The sequence below is a fragment of the Sorex fumeus genome, unplaced genomic scaffold (assembly GCF_029834395.1).
Source record: "Sorex fumeus unplaced genomic scaffold, SorFum_2.1 ptg000072l, whole genome shotgun sequence".
In the NCBI taxonomy this organism is placed as follows: domain Eukaryota; kingdom Metazoa; phylum Chordata; class Mammalia; order Eulipotyphla; family Soricidae; genus Sorex; species Sorex fumeus.
Window position 1 is genome coordinate 8,881,797 of NW_026606129.1, and position 16,859 is coordinate 8,898,655.

The 16,859-nt window shown below is 61.7% G+C and overlaps 1 protein-coding gene across 3 annotated transcripts in view; it reads right to left on the reverse strand.

The window, feature by feature from the left end:
• The window catches only part of ATP2B2 (ATPase plasma membrane Ca2+ transporting 2), a 79,727-nt gene extending 63,202 nt beyond the window's left edge, over positions 1-16,525 (reverse strand). For all 3 annotated transcript variants that reach the window (XM_056129713.1, XM_056129712.1, XM_056129711.1), the window contains exon 1: positions 16,299-16,525. In XM_056129713.1, coding sequence (XP_055985688.1) covers positions 16,299-16,497 — 199 coding nt within the window. In that variant the 5' untranslated portion in view covers positions 16,498-16,525. The remainder of the gene's footprint in view (positions 1-16,298) is intronic.
• Positions 16,526-16,859: the final 334 nt, after the last annotated feature.

The window sequence follows — 16,859 nt, forward strand, 5'->3', positions numbered from 1 at the left end:
CTTTCCCAGAGTGGCTGAGTGCAGGTGGCCAAATCCAAGAGACCCGAAGGGAACTAGCGAAAATAACCCCAATAAAAAACCCGCAACTCCAAGACATGTTGTGACCAGAACAACAAAAGCCAGACAGAGACAGAATGCTGGAAGCGGCAAGATTCAAAACAGGGAAAGGACAAAGGGGGATCCCATGAGAGTCACAGCAGGGCCAGCCAACGGGGCCTCTGAGCGGGAAGGGGCAGGGGGACAGAGTGAAAAAAAAAATAACCTCAACCAGGGCACACCTGGTCGAGAATATGAGACTCCGCTCCCACCTGGATTATCACCAGTGGGAGGACAGTTCGAGGACCAGGTCGAGGACAGGACGTCCCAGGGGGCTTTGCAAGGAGCTTCTGTAAAAGACAAACAAACTCCACAGCACTCTGCCCGAGGACGGTTCTCATGGTGTGGAGGTGCTTAAGAAAGGTCTGTTTGGGGTCAGGGTGATAGTACATTTTTTTATACTTTTGTTTCCACACATACTTTTATACTTTCATGGGCCTATGCAGATTTTCTCTTTAGGTTTTCTTAATTCTCCTCACACGTACCAAATTGTAGATCTGCAGGATTTATCTATTTAGATAAATAGACAAGTAGCTGACCCGGGTTCGAGCCCCAGCACTGCATATGGTTCCCCAAGTACTGCCAGGAGTAATTCCTGAGCACAAAGCCAGGAGTGACCTGTGGGCATCACTAGCTGTGGCCCCCAAACCAAAATAAATAAAAAAAAAAAACAAAGAAAGGTCTGTTTACTCCTAGTTTATGATGGGATTTTATCATTTTCAAATAATGAACTAAAATTTCTCTTATATAGAATGCTCTCTGTTCAGGGGATTAAAATATCTTTAAATATTTTTATTATTAATGCAGAATTAAGCACATATATATTTTCTTTCTTTCCTTTTTTTTTGCCTTTTGGGTCACACCCAGTGATGCACAGGGGGTTACTCCTGGCTTTGTACTCAGGAATTACTTCTGGTGGTGCTTGGAGGACCATATGGGATGCTGGGAATCGAACCCGGGTCGGCTGCATGCAAGGTAAATGCCCTATCTGCTGTACTATCACTCCAGCCCCTAGATAATATCTTCTAACATAAAGCCCATATTTGCCCTTTTAAAACATACTTTTATACTTTCATGGGCCTACAAAGATTTTCCCCTTCGGTTTTCTTAGTTCTCCTCACTCTTACTAAATTGTAGATCTGTAGGAGTCATCTGTTTCCTGTAAATTTAAAAGGCACGAGCATAGGACTGTTCATGCTATTAATGCTGAGAATATGTATACTTGGGAAAAAATATACTTTGAAAAAAGTTGTTATCAACTTACTTTGAATTTTGTGGAATTTCAGGAGTTTAGATCTATTCATAGACACGTGTGTAGGTGCCCCCACCCCCAAGGGAAAAAATTAGATTTTTCTCATATGTTGGCTATAAAGAGGCATAGTAAGAGAATAACAAATGCCCAAAGTCATCAGAACTGGACATTTTGGGGGGCTGGGAAGCTGGTAAAGCAGGGAGGATGTTTGCCCTGCACGCAGTCCACCTGGATTTGACCCACGGCATCCCACATGGGCCCCTGAGCACCGCCAGGAGTGGTCCCTGGGTGCAGAGCCAGGAGTAACCCCTGAGCATCGCCGAATGTGGCCCCCCAAACAAACCCAAACCAAAAACAACACGGGAAGTGAACATTCTGTCCCTGGAATTGCACTGCCTGGGGTTGGTGCTGGGGACGATGGGAGGGAGGCAGAGGTCTTGGCAGAGTTGGGTGCAGTGCCGGAGCACTGTCTGCACGAAAAGCAGGAGCAACGGTACCGGAAACCTCCTTCCTCAATGACACAGGGAAAGGTCTTTTGACTGGAGTGGGGGGAGCTTCCATGTGGGGAAGGAACCCAGCGCTGAGACAGGGCGTTTCCCGCCGCAGGGAAGAGGGCATCTTTGTGCCCGCTGGCCAGCTCGGGACGGACTTCCGAGACGTAGGAAAAACGTCTGTAACTCGACAGCAAAATCAACCTGCTCCACTGAAAACTGGGCCGATGCCCTCAAGAGACGGTCTCCAAACACGACGAATAGCGGGCCCCAGCAACACGGAAAGGAGGCCCCAGCCCTCACTGTCAGAGTCCAGGGGCTGCACACAGCTCTGGCCGGGCTGTTCTCCAAAGACCAGAGCAGACAGCACTGGCTTGGGGTGGGGAGAAGGGAGCCCGCACAGAGAACCCTCAAACATAAAAAACCAGAAATTCCCCATGCCCCCGTTACTCCACTCTTGCGAATCCCCCTGAAAAATGACCCCAAAGAGACTCTGGAACACCCCCTTCCCCATCTTATGCAGTAACATTTGCAACGTCCAAGAGCTGGGAGCTGCCGTTATGTGGTCTGCCAAAAGGAGGCAAAGATCATGGAACACTATTAAGTCAGGAAAAAGTCGACTGGTGTTTGTCACCTGCTGTCTGCAGCCCCACGCACGGGGCTTCACGAAGAGTCAGACCGAGAAGAGCAAGGCGCACGCGTGAAGCTGTAGGCAGAGAGAGCTCAATCGAGCAGATGAGCTCAATCCGGTCCAAAGACACATCCACACACACGGGCGAGAGTCCCCTGCTGGAAGGGAGGGGTGGCGGGAAAGGAGGTGACAATGGAACTGGCCTTCCAGTGGGGAAGCCCCTGCTGCATGCTGGAACCTTCCATTTCGTGATTCCACAATGCTCCTTCAGCCCAAGGGGGACTGGACGCGCCCAGGGCAGGGCTGCGTCCACCGGGTGCCCAGCCTAGCGCCCCCTGCTGGGCGGCTTCTCTCTCTCTCTCTCTCTCTCTCTCTCTCTCTCTCTCACACACACACACACACACACACACACACACACACACCCCTGACTCCTCATTTCTTTTGTTTTCTCTGGCCACTCCCGGTCATGCTCAGGGCTTACTCCTGCCTCCGTGCTCAGGGATCACTCCTGGTGGGACTCGGGGAACCCTATGGGGTGCCGAGGATTGAACCCATGTCAGCCACATGCAAATGCCCTCCAGGCAAATGCCCTCCCAGCGGTGTTCTCGCTCGGGCCCCCGTGACAGGTGTGTCCTTCAAATGGGTGGGCGACAGACCCTCCGCACAGGGAGGGACGCAGGAGGTGGGAACCAGAGTGTCCTGAGGTCCTGCACTCCACTGGGTTGGCCTGGGGGTCCCTGAGCTGCTGGCCCCGCCCTGCCCCCAGGCACTGCCCCTGGTGGCTTCTACCAGTGGCAAAACCAACCCCTGCTCCCAAGGCACACTGTTCTGGGGGACCCACAGACCCCCAGTCATGGGCTGGAACCCTGGACACCTGCTGGTCTCCAGTTCCTGTACCCTGGGGGGCTTGGACGAGCTCTCAGAGGGCCCCTAGTGCTAGAACATTCCGAGACTCTGCTCTCACTTCTCTGACCCCTGAACGCTCACTCACGAAACCACCGACCTTTCTTTCCGCAGGGGCCTTGAATCTGAGTGGGCAGTGTGGGGCCCCGCGTCCAGGGCCTGGATGGGGGCATCTGTGGGGCATGTGGGCTCCTGCTGACCACTGTGCTGTTGGGGGTCCACATCCAGCTCTGCTTGGGGCTCCCTCCTGGCTCTGAGGTCAGGAAGCCCGTGGGATGCTGGGGGTGAAACTCAGGTTGGCTGCGTGTCAGGCAAACGCCCTCCTGCTGTGCCATCACCCCAGCCCTGACGGGGGTGCTCTGGGGGGCCGTGTCCCAGCACACGCCAAGCCTGGCAGGGCCCTGCTCTGCCTGCCGCCTCCCCCCATGTGGGTGGGGGGAGGGAGAGGGAGGGGAGGGAGAGAGGGATGGAGGGCGAGAGGGAGGAGACGGGATGGAAGAAGAGGGGACAGGGAAGAGAAGGGGAGGGAGAATGGGCAGGGGAGGGGAGGGAGGGGAGAAGGAAGGGAAGGGAAGGGAAGGACACTGCCCATCCACGCTCCTCCTTTCCGTCCACCACGTGGGGGGCTGCCGCAGCCCAGGGCGCTCCGTGGAGGAGCAGCAGGGGTGGGGGAGCACGGGGCGAGCAGGTGTTGAGACCCCCCTGGAAGCCTCTGCCGTGACCCCACCACGAGCAGCCGGGAATGTTCGGTCTCATCAGCAGCGACCAGACCGTAGCCCGGGACAGTGAGTCACCGGCGAAGCCTCCCACCAACTGGAATGAATGAACAATAGTAGCCGGTCAATGTTTCCCAAAAGAAAAACAGTTTCTAAAACACTCATCGATCCAGAGACCCGGTGCCTGCAGGAGGCAGGCGGGCGCTTCTGGCCGGCTCGGGCCGCCTCACCCCACCCACGTCTGTTCCCTTGCATCCATTCCAGGCTGTGAGCACTGACGTCTGCCCCGGAGGCCGGTCTGGGGGCTTCTCCTCAGCCACTGGCCTCGCTGTGCCCCCAGCATCTCACGCGCCACCGGACGCTCCTCCTGGTTCTGTGCAAGTTTGAGACCCCGGCGTCTCCTCAGCCCGCCACTCCCCAAGCAGCCTGCCCCGCCTGCCCCAGACACTCTGGGGCATTGTGACTTCTCCCCTGGCGTCACCATCTGAATCTGCGCCATGCGCATCTCACACCTGCTCCTGCTGCAGTGCTCTTTATCTGTGGGTGCCCCCCCCACCAGCCCACAGCTCTCATGGCTCTGACACCCTCCAGTCGTCCCTCCAGACATTATGCTCTCTGGAGCACAACACGCAATCAGTGTCTAACAAGACCAATCTCACAGGAGTGACTTCACTTCCTCCTGTTCAGCACCTGCCAATCATCCTCCCATCTGGTCATCCATCCACCCATCCACTCATCTACCCACTGTTCACCCACCACACACCCACCCGCCATCTGTCTACCCACCTAGTCTCTCAACTGACCTCCAATCTATCTACTCAGCCACTTATCCATCCATCCACCCATCCACCCATCCATCCATCCATCCATCCATCCATCCATCCATCCATCCATCCATCCATCCATCCACCCATCCATCCATCCACCCACCCACCCACCCATCCATCCACCCACCCATCCATCCATCCATCCATCTATCCACCCACCCATCCACCAACCCATCCACCCATCCACCCATCCATCCATCCACCCATCCATCCATTCATCTATCCATCCATCCATCCATCCATCCATCCATCCATCCATCCATCCATCCATCCACCCACCCATCCATCCATCCATCCACCCACCCATTCATCCATTCATCCATCCATCCGCCCAACCGTCCATCTATCCACGCATCCATCCACCAACCCATCCACGCATCCATCCACCCACCCATCCATCTATCCACGCATCCATCCATCCATCCACCCATCCACCCACCATCCATCCACCCATCCATCCACCCATCCATCCACTGGTTCACCATCCATTCCTCCATCTGTTCCCCCCTCCCCCTCCCTTTCCTTACTTCCCACACCCTTTTGTGCTTGCTGCATGCACCTGTTAGACAAGACTTGTCTTCGAAGGACACAATGATTCCACGTGACTCTGGCTTTGAGCGCTCAGCCTGGGTGATGATGGGGGTGGGACAAACTTCTCTCCCCACCCACCTCTGCCCTTCACCTCCTGTCACCTCTCCTTGCCCTTGCCTCCATTCTCTCTCTCTCTCTCTCTCTCTCTCTCTCTCTCTCTCTCGCCTGGTGACTGGTAGGAGGCCTCTGGCCGCCCGCCTGCCGTGCTCTGCCCACCTCTCTCTCTCTCTCTCTCGCCTGGTGACTGGTAGGAGGCCTCTGGCCGCCCGCCTGCCGTGCTCTGCCCACTCTCTGCACCAGACAAATTGCCCACACACCCAGAATGCTCTGGGAGCACTGACCTGACTCAACTCCCTGCCTTTGAGCGTTCCCTTGTGCCTCCTCCCACCTGCCCCCTGCTCTGGTTCCTGGTCTGGGATATCCCAGACATTCCTGGCTCCAGGGTTGGGCCTGGGACACTGCCAGGCTCAAGCATGGTCCTCAGGGGCGGCACCTCCACTTAAAGCCCAGGGGTGTGTGTCCACTGCTGCCCAGCCAGCCCCGGCCCCTCCCGGCCCCATCTCCCGCCCCTTCCCGCTCCCTGCTTCTGAAGGAGAGCCTTCGCTCAGCCCGGGACAGTCACACATGTATGAATGAGTGAAGGAAGGAAAGGATGCAGCGACTCCCAGCCAGAGGGTGGATCAGAGCCCGGGGCCAGGATGCCAGCGGCTCCGACATCATAATTACTGCCACAGATCTGCAGTTACCATTGCAGACTGAGTCAGAAGCCCAGGAAGCATCTGTGGGGGATTTGGTGGGGTGCGGTGAGGGAAGAGGGATGAAGGCTTTGGGTTTCTGGGTCTTGACAACCCCAGTCAAGCCTGAGTGGGCTTGAGGATCCTATGGAAGACTGGTGGCAGCTGGATCACGCCAGACCTGCCAGACACGTTTTGATTTCACTGTAGAAGCAGTGGAAGTCATGGGGTTCCGAGGTGATGGTGCAAATGGACTCATTTGAGGTTTTCCTGTCCAGTGTGTGGGGACAAGTTAGAGGCTGGTGTCTCTAAGTCCACTTTTGGTGAGGAAACAGAAGCTCAGGAGGGAAAGTGATTCACCTGAGGTCACAGAGCGAGAGGGATAACATTAAGCTGTCAGACTATTTTATACCCAGGAAAACCAGCCTCTGACCCCTGGAACTGGGGTTCTGGGTTTATGTTTTACAGCCCCCCAAGCCCAGGGAGAGGTTCCAAGGATGCTGCTGGCCAGAGGAGGCAGCTGACTGCGACCCAGAACGAAGTCCAAATTCAGGCAGCTGTGCTGCTGTCCTGGCCCCTGCCCTATCTGGGCCTGAGCCTCTGTACATGTTATTTATTTGAGGTTTTTTTAGGCTACACCTGGCGGTGCTCCAGGGTTCCTCCTGGCTCTGTACTAGGGAATCACTCCTGCAGTGCTCGGGGTCCATATGGGATGCCAGGGATCGAACCTAGGTTGGTACGTGCAAGGTGAGCGCCCTCCCCGCTATACTATGCTCCCTTCACCTCACTTCCATGAATTTATTTGTTTTGGGGCCACATTTGGCAACGCTCAGGGGTTACTCCTGGCCCTGCACTCAGGAATTACTCCTGGTGAAGCTTGTGGGACCCTATGGGATGCCGGGGATCGAACCCCGGTCAGTCAAATGCAAGGAGAACGCCTTCCCTGCAGTCCTGTTGATCCAACTCAATACCTGGACATTTTTGTTTGTTTCTGTCTTTTGGGTCACATCTCGTGATGCTCAGGGCTGACTCCTGGCTCTGCACTCAGGGATCACTCCTGACGGTGCTTGGGGGACCCTGTGAGACGCCGGGGATGAAGCCTGGTCTGGCCACGTGCAAAGCCAGCGCCCTCCCCGCTGTGCTACAACGTTGTTCCCTCACCCCTGGACATTTTTAGGGCCCCGAGAAGGTCCCCGCTTTGGGCCAGAGTCCTCGTGACACTCTGTGGGGTAAAGGAGCCCCTCGCACAACCTCTGACCTCACACTCGCCCAGAGTTTAGTCTCCTGGCGGCGGCACGTGGGTACCGTAGGCAACTGTTCTGTGACTCAGTTTCCTCACCTGCAAAGTGTGGCCAACACTGGTCCAAAGCGATTCGAGCCAGGGCAAGGGGGTTACCGTGGCAACAGTCTCGTCACTCCTGCCTCCCACCACTGTGGGGGGGGGGGTGTCTGCGGGGAGCCAGACAAGGTTGTCATGAGAGGTTCAGCATCTCCTGGGGGTCTCCGACTCCTGGGCTGATCACAGATTACTAGAGATCATCACAGGGTCCCCCAGATCTCATGGGCCCCGTGCTCTGGTCTCTCATCGCCGCGACACGCGGCTGCCTAATCTCTCGGGGAGAATCTTGGGGTGCAGCCTCCCTGGGGCTTTAGTCCTGTAACTTTTCTCTCTGAAAAGGGGGGCTGGTCCGGGTCATCAGGGGTATGCCCCCCTCCCAACCCATCACTTCCAGCTCAGCCCTCCGGACAAGCCCTGGAGGCTTCCAGAAACGCCACATTCCAAGCAAAGGCGTGAAAAGCAGTGAAAACAAAGAAAGGAAACGCGCAGCAAACATGCTCCAAAGCGAACAGAACCACCCAGGCAGCCCCGCTCGGGGTCTGCTGTGAGTCTCTGACCATTTTCACAAGTGGGGAGCTGCCGTGTCATCCCGGGCCCCGGCCACGTGGGCCAGGCGGAACTGAGGGTCCAACAGCAAGTGGGGTCCGCGCCTTCACCCCGCGCCTGCCCCCGGGCCGGCACCTGGCTCTATGGAGTGTCAGCCAGGCTGCGCCACCCACTGTTCCTCCACCCCGTTAGTCCTCCCGCTCCTGCTCTAACGCGCTCTTCTGCGTGAGGCTGACGCGATCTTTCCCTCTCTGGGCCTGAGCTGCAAAGCTGAGAACGAACCGCGCCGGGTGCTGCTGGTGACGAAGAGGAGGAGGATGAAGGGGGAGGAGGGGCGGGAGGGGGACCCACCTCTGACCACACCTTCCCGGGCCTTGGCGTACCCACGAGCCCCTTCACTTGCTGCATGAGGGCCTGTGAGAGCCGCTCCGGACCGAGCGCAGAGATGCCCCAGGCTCTCGCCCACCCTCCTCCTTGACGCCGGACTGAGCCCGTGACAACACCTTGATCACACCTGACCTGCAGGCGACCCTCGGCCTCCCCCTCTCTGACTTCTGCGTCACCCGCTGTGTTTAAAGATGCCCTTAAAGACATGCTGAAGAGGCGCTGGGGAGGGCGGGACGCATCCCTGCAGTGCTCTCTGCCGAGCGCTGTCCGAGGTGCTGGTGGAGCACAGCCCCAACTCCCTCCCGGGTGAGGCGGAATTCCTGCCGGCGCAGGTCCTCACTGGGCGGCAGACGGGCCTTCCACCTCAGGATGGAGCCTGGAGCCTCTCCTGTGCTCACTCTGCAGTGCTCGCTCCCTCTGTATCCTCCCCTTTCTCCGCAGCCCTCCACACGGGATCCACCTCTCTGCTCAACTCCCTTCTCTGCCTCTGCAATTCGCTCTTTTCTCTACCCCTCCCTGCTGCAAATCCAGCCTGGCCCCTAGCTCTTGCTCCAATGCCTCCTCCAGGCAGCCCTCCCAGCGTCTCCATCGGGAAGGGTTCACTTCTGCCTCATGGCTCCACAGCATCTGGTCCCCGGAGACCCGTAAGGGAGCAGCGTCTTCTCTGCTTGGGCCATTTGCTGGGACCATGGAAATTTCCAGGGGGCACTCTGGTTGGGGAGGCGGCTGACGCTGGCAGGTGGGGTCCCGGGTCCATCAGCCGAGGTGCTAATTTCCACCGACTATAAATAACTGAAACCACAGCAGGGCGGGGACGGTGCCAGGCGGGGAAAGACAATCGCTGTGGGGCGAGGGGGGGCAGGTATAAATAACTCACCTGCCCTGCGGGGGCCTCTCGAGTGACAGGCGGCCTGGAGGAGGGGGTCTGGGCGGCGCCCGAGGGAGCCTGGCTGGGCGGGCGGTGGGCGGCAGATGGCCTGGCCCGGGCCTCGGCCCCTCCCCCGAGCCCACGGCCAGAGAGGAAACAGAGATGTGGGCGCTAAGGGGACCGGGCTGAGTCTGGATGCCAGGCCCGCGGGGGCCAGAGACCCCGCACCCCACGGGGAGACGGGGTGGCCGAGCCCCGGGTGCGGCCGGAGGGAGCTGGACCAGGGTGTGGGCGAGGCCAAGGGCAGAGCGAGGTCCCCGGAGGCCCCCAAGGAGCTGAGGTCACTCTCTTCCTTTCTCTTTTTGCCCCACACACCTGGCAGTGCTCAGGACTGACTCCCAGCTCTGTGCTCGGGGGTCACTTTGGGTCACTCCTGGTGGGCTTGGGGGACCCGCTGGGATGCCGGGGGTCGAAGCCAGGCTGGGCTTCTTGCTATATGTGGTCACTGTTGGGGGCGGGCTGGGCCTGGACTGCAGCCTCTGGCTAGCTGGTGCCACTGAGCACCAGGCCCACGACTGGAATGCGCATCGTTTCTTTACATTTTTTAAAAATTTCTTTTTGTGTTTATTTTTTCGGGCCACCCCGGGCAGTGCTCAGGGCTCACTCCTGGCACTGCAGTCAGAAATCCCTCCTGGCAGTGCTCAGGGAATTGAACCGGGGTCGGCCGTGTGCCAGGCCAGTGCCCCACCCGCCCTGCTCTCACTCCTGCCCGGAAATGCGCGTTCTCTCAGGTTAGACTCAGAGGCGGACGCACAGAACCGTAGGGGGGTTTATTCCTGCCTTGGGAACCGCAGACTGTTGCTCTGGTCTCAGGCATCGCTGGTACTCTGGGGGCTGAGCCTCCCCTACCCCTCCCGAGGGGACACACGGGGCCCCGGGGTGCTCACCCCCCACTTCCTATGCTAACACCAGGTGGGCAGAAACGTGGGATACACAGGCAGGGTCAGGGGCAGCCCGGAGGCTTGACAGAGGGTCCATGGAGCGCCTCCCCTCCTCCTCCAGCTGTGCCTGGGGCTGAGCGTCACCCCAGGAAACGGGGGTCCCCCTCTCTGGCTTCCTCCCAGGCTGGTTCACAGCTCCAGGGCCTCACTCAAGGACCGAGCCGGAAACATCCTCTTCCTCTCTTTACTCAGAACCCACAGCCAAAACCGGACACAAAGCACACGTGAGACGAGGGGCTGTTAGGGGAGGGAGGGAGGGGCTGGACCCCCGCTCAGGCGCTGTCTGGCCCCCTGGGGTCTCTCTGGCCACTTCCCATTCCAGGCCTCTCCCGGAACCTGCAGTTCCTGCCCTGGGCGCCCACTCTGCTGGGCCGTGCCGCTCTCTTGGCTCCTGGCACATCGGTAGAACCCACAGCACGAAGCACCCCTGGGGTCCGCGTCCGTGACTCCTGGCTGTCCCCCAGCCCGGGAAGGGGCTTCTCTCGGGTCCTTTGCAGACCCGTTGGAGCTGGGGCGGTTCCACAGAAGCATCTCCGCCCACGGCACCAGCCAGGCCGTCTGCTCCCGCCTGAGGGGCCCTGGACACTGAGGGGCCCAGCGCCTCTGCCTGCCTGGGCCGAGTGAAGCGTCAGGCCAGGCTCCAAGGCCCTGTCCTGGGGCACAGGAGCGGGCTCCGCAGGGGCCACTCCCTGCCCCCTGTCTGGGGACGGGTCTCCGTGCCGCCCTCGTCACAGCGCCTGCGTGCCCAGAGTCACCATCTGCGCGATTCTCTTCTCCCTGCGAGGGAAGGTTCTGGAAGGGAGCCCGTGCCGGTCACATGACCCAGCCGAGCCCACACACAGCGGTGGCACAGGGCGCCCACCACATCTCCACTGGGTGCGGTGGAATTGGGGCTCGAGGCCCCGCCTGTGGTTCTGGGGGGAGGGGCGGGCATTACCACGCTGCACTCAGATGGGGAAACGGAGGCTCGGAGGGTGGAAGGACAGTCACGGCCTCTGGTGGAGCAGTGCTCCACCCACCCCTGGCACGGAGCAGCCCCAAGAGTTGGTGCCATCTGTGCCCTGCAGAGCTGAGAGGCCCCCAGCGGGCAGAGCTGCGCCGTCCCCCCCAGCTCGTGTCTGTTCTGTCTGCCTGCGGCCGGCCGGACCACCTCTCTGCAGGCCCTCCCAGCAGGTCAAGGCCACCGGCCTGCTCGGCGACCGGAGCCATAGGAGTAAGCCCTGAGCACTGCCGGGTGTGGCAAAAAACCAAAACCGAAACCTAGCGCCCCCAACCAGGCCCTCCCCCTCCACTGCTGCCTGGGCGGGTGACTGCACCCAGCCTGCAGGGTCTCCTCACCTGTACCCCAAGGCCCTGGTCCTGTGGCTCTGGGCTCTCACAGTTTCCCTGCTGGCGCCTAGTGCATACCCCCAGCAGATGGCGACGTGTCAGAGCCCTCACGCGGGCTGGTTTGCATGATGCTTCGGAGGATCCAGAGTCGTGAGTCGCCTGTCCGGGCTCCCGGAAGTCAGGCCCTGAGAGACAGCCTGTCCGGGTGCGGGCGGCTCCCCCGGGCGCTCCAGTGCTCAGTGCTGGCCTGCCCGGACCAGCTGCCCTTCCTCTTCTCGCCTGTCTGTTTGTATTTGTTTTGGGGTCACACCCAGCAGAGCTCAAGGGTCACTCCTGGCTCTGCACTCTGGGGTCGCTCCTGGCGGTGCTCGGGGGACCCTATGGGATGCCGGGGATCGAACCTGGGTCAGCTGCGTGCAAAGCAAACAAATGCCCTCCCCGCTGGACTATCGTTCCTGTCCTCTGCCGGCTTATTTCTTAATTTTATTTGTAATATTTTGGTTCTGGCCCCCTCCCCCCCTCGGGGCTGACTCCCGGCTCTGTGCTCAGGGATCACCCCTGGCAGGGCTCAGGGGACCCTCGGAGATGGCAGAGGTTGAATCTGAGTCGGCTGTGTGCAAGGCCAGCGCCCTCCCCGCATGCTCTGTGCAGGAGCAGCACCGGGTCCCCGGCACGGGGACACTGGGGGGCAGGACAGCGCTCACCTGAGCCCCCCCCCCCCCGGCCCACTAAGCCATCCTGCGCAAGCCCCACTGGTGGCGGCCAGGGAGGGGACGCAGGGTGAGGGGCAACACCCAACCTGCCCAGCCCCTCAGCCCCTCCCCCCAGGCCCCTGCCCAGGGGCTGCTGCTGCCCTGGCCCTGAGCACTGAACCGCCTGATGTGCTTGACTGAGTATCTCTGTGAGTGACCCCTAAAGATGGACTTAGTGGGGCCGGAGACATAGCACAGCGGCTAGGGCTTTTGTCTTACAGGACGTCTGAAGCACAGGCAGGAGTGATTCCTGAGCACAGAGCCGGGAGTCCCCCCAGAGCACAGAGCCAGGACTAACCCCTGAGCACAGAGCCGGGAGTACCTCCTGAGCACGACTAAGTGTAGCCTCCAAACAAACAAGCAAACAGAAAACTGAGCTGCGCATGCTGTTAAAGGTGGGGAAACTGAGGCACAGAGCGGTTAGGGAGCCGGGATCGGGTGCCGGTGCTGGGGGAGGATGGAGCAAGGATCTGTCCTCTGACACCAAGCTGGGCCCCTCCCCGAACGCGACTCACAGGCCCATCCCAGCCCCGGTAGACGCGGTGGCCCCCCTTGGCGTGACGTGGCCACAGGCTGCCTCCTCCTGGCCCTTCCTCCCGCTCCAGGCTAGGGTCCCTCTCGGTGGGGGGCACATCCGGCTTCTCCATCCCCCCTTCCTGGCGCACAGACACCCCCCACAAAGTGGGCCCGGCCACGCGGGGGAGGGGGGCTGCCCGAGAACGGGGCCAGCACAGGGGCAGCCGAGGGGAGGGACGGGACAGGCTCCTGCAGTGCCCGGGTGCAGGGTCCAGCCACGCCTGGTGCCAGCCACCCCTGGTTCTCACCCGCCGATTGTCTCACTGCACAAACAAGCACCCGCTCTGCAAACCAACAAGGGCTGCGTCAGCCTAGCTGGGACGGGCCGAATGCTCGGCAGACTGGACGGCAGCAGCGGGAGGCAGGAACTTTCCGGGCACATCTGCCTCCTGCCTGCTGGCACGTGTCCACCATAGAGACTAAAGTCTGTCCTCCGTGGCCCTAGACCCTCAGACCTGCACCACAACAGGCCACCGGAACCAAGCCTCCATTTGCCCCTCTCCTGGCGTGAGCACTTCTCAGGGAGCAGCTGACACACCAGGGCTCGCTCTGCTGCCCACAGCGCGGGCCTCTGCCCCGGGAAGTGAGTGCGGGGTCTCATTCTCTCCTGCGGGGGCCCCACACTCGCCCTCCCCAGGTCACTGACTCAGTTTCTCTGCTGGCCCCTCGCTTCTTAGGCACCACAGCGACAGAACCGGGACCCCACTCACAGCTTCATGGGTCCTCGCCCCGCTGGCGGCAGGTCTGTGGGTGACCGGGGCCTGCAGGGAGACACTGTGTCTCTGTGACACCCCCCCCCATCTGACCCTGCAGTCACGGTGGTCGTTCCTCCCCAGCACACGCTGTGGCCCCCTCCTGGGCCCCTCTCCACACATGTGAGCATGACAGCGGCCCTAGTACCCGCCCAAGGTGTCCTGCCCAGCGCCACGAGCAGCGTGGCGAGTGTTCATGGTGGGCGGCTGAGTCAGCTGTCCCGGGTCCGGTCCCACAGAGGGGCGCTGAGAGCCCTCTCCCCTCCCAAACAGCAGGAGGTCAGGGATTGCTGGGCACACTGAGGGGGCACACCAGCTCTGGGCGGCTTGTGTGTCCACTACAGCCCCCCAGGGACGCCCCCACAATAGCCTCTGCCCTGCAGGCCCAGCCTGCTCCATTCTAGCCGGGGGCAGGTCTTACAAAGAACACTGTGGCACGTGGGCACCAGCTAAGCCATCCCTGGGGCCTTGTCTGCCCCTTCCAGGGACACCAGCCACGTTGTGGCAGCCCCCCGGTCATGAACAGGCCAAGTGCTCTCCCGTGCCCTGGAAGGGTCCTCTGATGAGGATTCAAACCCGGGTTCCTGGGCATGGAAGAGGGGGGTCCGGGGGCAGGTGCCCGGGGGTGGCCCACCGGGCTTGTGGTCAGCTCACTCGGGCTGGGCGGCAGCAGGTGGGGGGCAGGCGTGGGGATGGGGTGCTGGTCCCCCCCACTGAAACCACCGCTGTGGCCGGGAGCTGCTTCCTGCTGAGAGTGACTCGGGTGGTCCCCAGCTCATGCCAGTCCACCGGGGCAGGGCCTGGAGTCTGGCCTGGCCACATGCTCTCAGGTAGGCAAGATGGAGTCGGACTGTTCTCTGCAATCGCGCCATCCAGCCCCTCCCGACTCAGGGCCTCTGATGGTGGAGGGGGGTGGGCACCCCTGGGCAGGGTCCATGCAAGCGGGGTCACGACCTCCACCCCCATGGGGAAGGGGGCAGCTGGTGGCCATGCGCTGGCCGTGTTCTGGAAGGGCCCAGGCACTGGCGGTGGCTCCTCCCAAGGGGCCGGGGCCACAACCGGGCTCCCCCTCCACGTCCCACGTGGCTCCAGGGCCGCGGGCTGGGCTGACACGCAGACGCCCGCGTGAGCCGTCCCCATCGCAAGTGGACACAGGCACGTGGAGCGCCCCCCGTGTCAGCCGAGGGAACTGGGGCACCGACTCCTGCGGCTGGGCCTGACCCGGGACCCCAGGACTGTGGTCCCAGGGGTGTCGCCTGCCCTTCCGGGACCCCCATATTCCTAAGGACCACCAGAGCCACGTGCTCTGAGCTGGCCTCTGACCAAGGGTTCTTCTGTCCCAGATCTCCTGGGGTCCTGGTGGAAAATGAGGGCACGAGGCCAGAGAGGTGGGAGAGAAGCCCCCCACGTACTCAGCCCTGAGCTGTTGCCCCCCGAGTCCCTGGGACCCCCTCTAGCGCCTGGTGCCCCCGTTGTCCCCCTGAGAGACACGGCCGGGGCGTGTGAGCATGGGCCAGGCAGAGTGCCAGCCCGAGAGTGGAGGTGAGCGCAGGCAGAGGTGTCAACCCGATGGAGGAGGTGACCGCAGGCCAGGTTCCAGCTGGGTCACTCGGTGCAGGCAGGAAGCTTCCAGCATGCCCCTCTCCTGCCCACAACCCACCAGACTCAAAGAAAGGAAAGGCGCTTCCGAGCGTCTCCGGCTCTGCGTGCGGCCATCACGGCCCAGGGGAGGCCCAGATGCAGAGAGCCGCGGGCCCCAGGACTGCGGCCACGCAGGCATGGGCAGCGGGCAGCAGCCTCGGCGTGCTCGGGCAGGGACCAAGGAGGCGTGGGAGGCCCCGGAGCCAGCCTGGCGCTGCAGTGCTCAGGGAGCCAGGACTGTGTGGGAGCCGAGGCTAGCCCTCTGGGGCGTGGGCTGCCCTTATTGAGCACCTTCTGGATGCTCAGGCCCGTGGGTGAGGAAGTGAGGGAGATGATTTCTAGAGGAAGACGGGCGGGGAGGGGGACTCAGCAAGGAAACCGCAGGGGGAGGCCCCCACCCTCCCTGGACCCTGTGGGCTGGGCCTCTCCCTGACCGCGACACACTGGGGGTCCTGTCACTAGGCAGCCTAGGAAACCCCACTCCATCCGCAGGGCAGGGACACAGGGGCTTTGGGGACCTTCCTGGGAGCCAGGGCACCCTGGAGCCCCGGCGAGGCCCCGCAGGGCCTGGACGCAGATAGCTGACTGCTGACCGCAGGGCTGAAGCTGGACAAGGCGCCTGGAACGGAGGGGGCTGGACACCCCCTGGGCGAGGGTCCCTCCTGCCCCGGGAGCCCTGGCCGGGACCCGTGCTGGTCAGTGGGCACCGCCCAGCTTCCCAGGACGCCGAGTCCATCTCTGCACAGCCGCCCGCTGCCCAGGCGTCTGGCGTCCAGGGCTCCGTCTGGACCCGGCCCAGGCCGCTGGCTCTCCTGCAGGGCGTATCCCAGCACCGCCGACGCCCGCGGAGCCCGGCGCACACCCACCTTCCACCGGGGAGGTCTGCAGGCGCCGGCAGATGGCTTCTGTGTCCCCGTAGGTCTCCTTGATCTTGACCACGGCCTCGGTGCCCCGGAGCTCCATGAGGCTGCGTAGCTCCTCCATGGTGCACCCGAAGTCGCCCCCATGGCTCGGCTCGTGTCTTTGGTTTTTGGAGTAGAAGTCGCTGTTGGTCATGTCCCCCATGTCGGCGCAGTCCCCGCGCGGGGTGGGCCGGATGCCGGCACCGGACAAAGCTGCTGGAGGTCACTCCGCGGGGCTGTCCTCAGCCCAGCTTCAGGGCGCGGCGGTGGCGGGGGCTGCTGGGAGCGGGGGCGGCCGGGGCGGGCTGGCGACGGTGACCAGGAGCTCCAAGGAGGGTCCCGAGGCGCGGGGCGAGGTGCAGGGGCCGGGCGGGCTCAGGGCTGGGCACCCAGGCGTCTCCATCCAGCGGGGTCCATGCTGCTCGCCGGGACCGGCATCTACATGGTCGGGGTGAGGCCACCTGCGGGGCAAGCACAGGCTGTGAGGGCGGCACCCGGGCAGCTTTGGGCCCCCAAACCCGGGCC